The sequence below is a fragment of the Didymella exigua genome, assembly GCF_010094145.1.
Source record: "Didymella exigua CBS 183.55 unplaced genomic scaffold M421scaffold_16, whole genome shotgun sequence".
Classification (NCBI taxonomy): domain Eukaryota; kingdom Fungi; phylum Ascomycota; class Dothideomycetes; order Pleosporales; family Didymellaceae; genus Didymella; species Didymella exigua.
In genome coordinates, this window is record NW_022984790.1 from 744,260 (window position 1) to 749,991 (window position 5,732).

At 42.8% G+C, this 5,732-nt stretch overlaps 2 protein-coding genes across 2 annotated transcripts; both read left to right on the top strand.

The window, feature by feature from the left end:
• Positions 1 to 36: 36 nt before the first annotated feature.
• On the top strand, positions 37 to 282 carry M421DRAFT_65115 (uncharacterized protein; the record flags this gene model as incomplete). Its single annotated transcript, XM_033596219.1, has 1 exon — positions 37 to 282. A coding segment is annotated over one exon (246 nt), but the record flags the coding sequence as incomplete, so codon positions are not given.
• A 231-nt stretch (positions 283 to 513) lies between these two features.
• Positions 514 to 1,017, top strand: M421DRAFT_393453 (DDE-domain-containing protein; the record flags this gene model as incomplete). Its single annotated transcript, XM_033590047.1, has 1 exon — positions 514 to 1,017. A coding segment is annotated over one exon (426 nt), but the record flags the coding sequence as incomplete, so codon positions are not given.
• Positions 1,018 to 5,732: the final 4,715 nt, after the last annotated feature.

Sequence of the window (5,732 nt, forward strand, 5' to 3'; positions counted from 1 at the left end):
AAGTTATTGTGCAAGTAGGAGCCCTCTAATTAATAGGTCACGCGCTTCCTTTATCGCTACCCTGACAACCTTCTCACAGCCTGGAGCGCGCCTATAGAAAAGCAGCGCCACGACGCTGCTTTATACGATTCCTTTTGCTTATACTTTGATCTGCTGCACAGTACTATTAAGCAGCATTTAATACAGCTAGAGAACACGTACAATATAGATAAGAAGGGATTTATAATTAGAGTAATAAGCAAGGGCGTTAGAATCTTTAATAAGCAGCTCTTTAGACTCTAGAAATACAAGCTAGCATCTTATAATAGCAACAGGAAGTAGGTAACAGTAGTAGGAGCAGTAGGAGCTAATAGTTTTATGTTGCTGCCTGCAGTTATTTATCCTTTATTGTCTCTCTAGATGCAAGAGAGCTGGGTGCAGCGCGTTAAGGCCAAAAAACACAATATACACTTCAGTACCTTAGTAAATAGCTGGACAAACAATGCTCTTAGTGTTGCCTAGCTTAAGCAAGTGTTTGATTGCTATACAAGAGTGAGGGCGCAAGGGAAGTACAGACTCTTGATCCTTGATGGCCACAGCAGCCACGTCACGAAGGCCTTTATTGAATACGCTCATGCCAACAAGATTCTGCTACTTATATTCCCTCCGCATGCTACTCACGCGCTTCAGCCGCTTGATGTGGCGTGCTACAGGCCGTTGGCGCAGCACTACTCTGATGAGCTCCTTCATCGCGGCCACACCACCGAGGGGTGGGTACCTGTGGCTCAGGCTGACTTCTTCCCGCTTTTTTGGGCAGCGTGGAAAAAGACCTTCACTAAAGACCTTGTTGTACAGGCCTTCAAGTGCACTAGGATTCACCCACTAGATGCCAACGTCGTGCTTAAGAAGTTTAGAAACCTAACACCAAAGTTGCCTAGCACGACCCTAGAGCCTACTTAGCTTTAGCCTGCACTAGAATCACCTAGTTAGCGTAAGACGTCGCGGCTTCTTAAGCGTGCAAGAGAAGATAATGTACCTAGTGCTGCTAAGGCAGTTAATTAAGCCCTTTACTAACTCTACGTGCAATTAGAGATCTTAGAGGCTAGGGTTAACAGCCTAGAAGAGGCTCTAAAGGCTAATAAGAATAAGAAGAGGAAGTAGAAGGTACTACCTTTGCAACCTATTAATAGTAATAAGGGTAGTAGTACAGTTCTCTAGAGTCCTTCACGCATTAAGCGTGCAAAGCAAGAACTCTAGGCAAAAGAGGACCTTAAGCGCGCTGTAGAGGCAGCAAAAGCTACTAAGAAGGAGCTTTAACACTAGAAGAAGATTATTTAAGTAAAGGAGAAGGAGGATAAGCGTGTAGAGCAAGAGAAGAAGAAGGTATTAACTACTAAGGCACAGGCTGCAAAGCGCGCTTAAACTAAGGCTTGTAAAGAGGAGGTAAAGTGCAAGAGCAACACAAAAAAAGTACTTAATTACCTAAATAGGCTAAGAGCAAGGCCTTATAGAAATCTTAGTTAAAAGTAATAAAGAATTATAGTAGTAGTGCTGTGTGTAGTTAGTAGGTGCCTTATAGGTTACCCTTACCACTACTACCTACTACAGCATCTACTAGCCGCACCACGCGTCCCCCTAGAAAACTATAGTAGCTAAAAGTTTCGCAATAGTCTATTTAGTAATCCACTAAATTATCTTGTAATAGCAGCATTGTGGTGTTGCTTAATAATCTCACTTGTTTCAGGGTACAAAAAGTGATGTTGGTGCATCACGCGCCGCGGTGCACAACGAGGCCGTGCACGTTAACGTGAGTGTATAGCGAGTGGGCCGGCTAAGCGAGTGGACCGCCTCAACAAGCCATTAGGCCTTCTACACGCAATCACTCAACACCACAACGTTATACTGTAGCTAACAGTACGTATTCTTAATTAACGTACCTCACGGGCGAGTGGCCGGCCCGGGCGAGTGACCGGATTTTGCCAAGACCACACTAAACTTCATACAACCTGCAATGTCTCAACGCAAAAAGGCTTAAAGTGTCTTAAAGGAACTAGATATACAGCTTACTATTTAGGCTCTTAAACAAGACGCAACTCTTACTATTCTACGCGCTGTAATAATCTATAAGGTGTTAGAAAGAATACTAAGACAATAATATGCTAGAACACTCTTAAGATATAATTATAAGGTTAACTTAATAAAGCTAACAAGCACTAAAGAGGAGGTAATTGTGCAGCATGTTCTAAAGCTAGACAAGCAAGGATACCCACCCTAGCTTACTAATGTAGAGGATATGGCTAACTCTCTACTCACTAAGCGCCACTAGCCTCCTGTTGGCAAGAACTAGGCTAGCATGTTTATTAAGCGTCGCCTAGAGCTTACAGTCAAGTTTAATTAAAAGTATGACTACAAGAGAGCCCTCTGCAAGGATCCTAAGGTGATCTAGGGCTAGTTCTACCTAGTAGAGAATACTAAAGCTAAGTATAGTATCCTAGATAAAGATACCTATAATTTTTACAAGTCTAGGTTTATAATAGGTGTTATATTAACAGGAGCTGTTGTTACAGGCTTAGAGTATTATAGAAGACTAAAGACAGTATAGCAGGGCAACCAAGAGTGGACTAGCATTATCTAGGGTATTAACACATTAGGATAGAGTATCCTACCCTTTGTTATCTTCTAAGGTAAGCACCACCTCTCTGCCTAGTATAAGGAGCTGTCTTTACCTTATAACTAGGTTATTACTGTCTCTAAGAGCAGCTAGACTAATAACAAGCTAAGTATTAAGTAGCTAAAGCACTTTAATAAGCACACAAAGGAGTGCACTATTGGCAGCTATTAGCTGCTTATTCTAGACAGCTATAAGAGCTATAATTTAGTTAAGTTCTACTAGTACTGTGAAGAACACAAGATTTTTACCTTATGTATGCCTCCACACTTATTGCACCTGTTGCAGCTACTTGATGTAGGTTATTTTGCCCTAATAAAGAAGGCCTATAGTTGCTAAGCTAAGCTGCTAATGCGCAACAAGATTACTTGCATTACAAAACTTAAGTTTTTACTGTGCTTTAAAGGAGCTTTTAATGCCTCTATTATTAGGAGCAATATCTAGGGAGGATTCAGAGGTGCTGGCTTAGTCCCCTTTAATCTAGAGGCTGTAATATTGTAAAGTTATGAGACTTTGTTCTTATAATCTTTCTCCAGCGTATTTCCTTCTTGGGTATAGCGCCATGCTTGCCTAAGCATTGTTATTGTAATCTCTTAGAAGAGAGGATTAGAATGGTGTGCTTACGAAGCCTGTATCTCCTCTCGTTCTTAAGATAACATGTTTTACAAGCGAGCGGGCCATACAAGCGAGCAGGCCACCCTACCAACTTTGCGCACCTCTACAAGCGTATATCTCAACAACGTGATAACATAATATATAGATATTTGCAGAGTAAATTAAGCAGTATCTAATGTATCTTTTCTACACGTACGAGAGTTATGCCCAGTCTCTCTGCACCTTGTGCAGCGCGCAAGAGCCTGGCAGCTACTAAGGCCTAATCGCGCTCCTCCTTGACGCTCTTCACAAGAAATCTGCTGCTCAACCTCACATTGAGCGAGTATATCCTCTCCCTCTCCCTTTGTTAAGGTCCCTTGCTTCTGTATACGCTTTTTCTTCTGTTGCTTACGCGCTAACGCTGCCTTGTTGGCTCACTTAAGGCTGGTGATCTGATCGCGCATCAGCTCAGCAGAGAGTATTATCACCTCAGCTCCCTTCTTTAGCTAATTAATTGCTTTAATAATAGAAGCTAGTGACAAGCTCTTATGCTGGCGTACACGCTCACGTATAAGAGTTAATTGAGCCTTAAGTTCGCGTACGTTGCTCAGTGTACGAGCCTCCCAGGGAGCCTCTAGTAGAGCAGCAGCTGGAGACGGCGTACGCAGCTGCACGTCTAGCTTTGATAGAACAGCGTCTGGCTGGAGAGGAACAAGGCCTGCGCCTTGAAAATCTGAGCAAATATTAGCTAAGGTAAGCAATTAATTAAATGCTGCCTTAAACGCTGGCAGAAACTTGAGCTTAGTGATGTGGTTAATGTGGTGGCAGATTAGGCTCTCAACCTCACAACTGTACGCGCGCTTCAACAGCAAGAAGCAGCCAACATCAAGCAGCTGCAGCAGGTAGGATAAGTAAGGTGGCATGCAGAGCGTGTAGATATTGTTCTCCTTGCAAAGCTCTTAAAACTCAAGAGAGTGGTAGCTCGCGTGGCTGTCAAGGATGAGCAGGCGGCGCACACTAACAACGCAAGTCTTTGTGTAAGCGTTAAAGTGCTTCAGCCACTCTACGCCTAGCTTGTTATTTGTCTAGCCATTGTTGCTAACTGCAATTGCCTAGTTGTGTGGGATATCCTCCTTGTACTAGGCAGAGAGGTAGTACTTGCTAGCAAAGATAAGGAATAGTAGGACTGACCAGCCAGCTGCGTTAATTGCAGCAATCAACATCACCCACTCACGATTGCCTAGCTGGATAGCCTTTAGCCTGCCTCTCCTCTCTAACCCTGTCATAATAAGCTAAGTTGTAATCTTGCCTATTATAAAGCTAGCCTTGTTAAAGTTGTAGACGTTATTATTACAGATGCTGTACTTAGCCTTTGTCTCCTCTACAAGCTTAAACTAGCTCCTAATTAGGGCTAGATCCTTACACTAGGCTCTCTGTCTATTGTACGCTTGATTGAAACGTGTTGTGAGACTGTCTGTACGCTTGACAAAGTTGCGCGGCCAGTGGACGCCTACCTGACCAGCGCCGCGCGCAGCCAGCAGCTTATCAGCCATATCACGTACAGCATCGTACATAGGCGCAAATCCACGTGTATCTAAGTCAAGTATATGTCTAATAATCACCTGCTCCTCTAGCTTAGTGAGCTTCTTTTAGTTAGGCTAGCAATCGCGTTGGGTGCGCGTCCCAGCGCGTTGGCGTTAGAGGGTAGTTTAAGAGACTCTGTACGTATAGGCAGCAGATCTCTTAGTTAATATTTAGCGTTAATTAAGAGCTAAGATTGCAAGGTTTACATCAGCCTTATAAGAGCTGTTTTAGCTGTAGTAGGAGGGGGCTATAGTTGATTAAAGTATACACGTTGCGCAAAGTTAGTAGGGTGGCCCACTTGCTTGTATGGCCCGCTCGCTTGTAAAACATGTTATGCTGTTCTCTATTTTTAGTAACTAGAAATGTCCTAGACCCTCTGCTTACAAATAGAGTGGTCTACTTTGTAGATGCTAACGTTTATAATTACGCATGCACCTACATAATCTTGCTTTTATGTGCAGCAACACTAAGCATAGATTACTAAGTAGACCTACCTAGAGGAGTCTAGAACGTTCTGCTTAGAAATATAGACAGAGGAGAAGAAGCATAAATACCTCTAGCTCTCCCCCCTCTATTTGCTCTGTACCTAGCCTAGGAATCTCTACCTAGTATCTAATATAATAACTTGTCTATTATATTACATAACCCTACCTTATCTCTATTAGGCTATACGCTTCCTAATTAGACAAAGCTAGTCTAGATTTGTCTAGGTCCTTCTAGACTAGGAAGAAAGTAGTCTAGTCCTTCCCCTACTTTCTTTACAAATATCAAAGCTTAAAGTGCGCCTGTGTACTCCACCACTATCTACTGTAGATAAGAGTACATAGCACTAGGCTGGCGGATGGGTAGGGTATGCTTTTTTACGTTTTGGCTTATAGCTTCTTAACTAGCAGAGATACGCTTACAT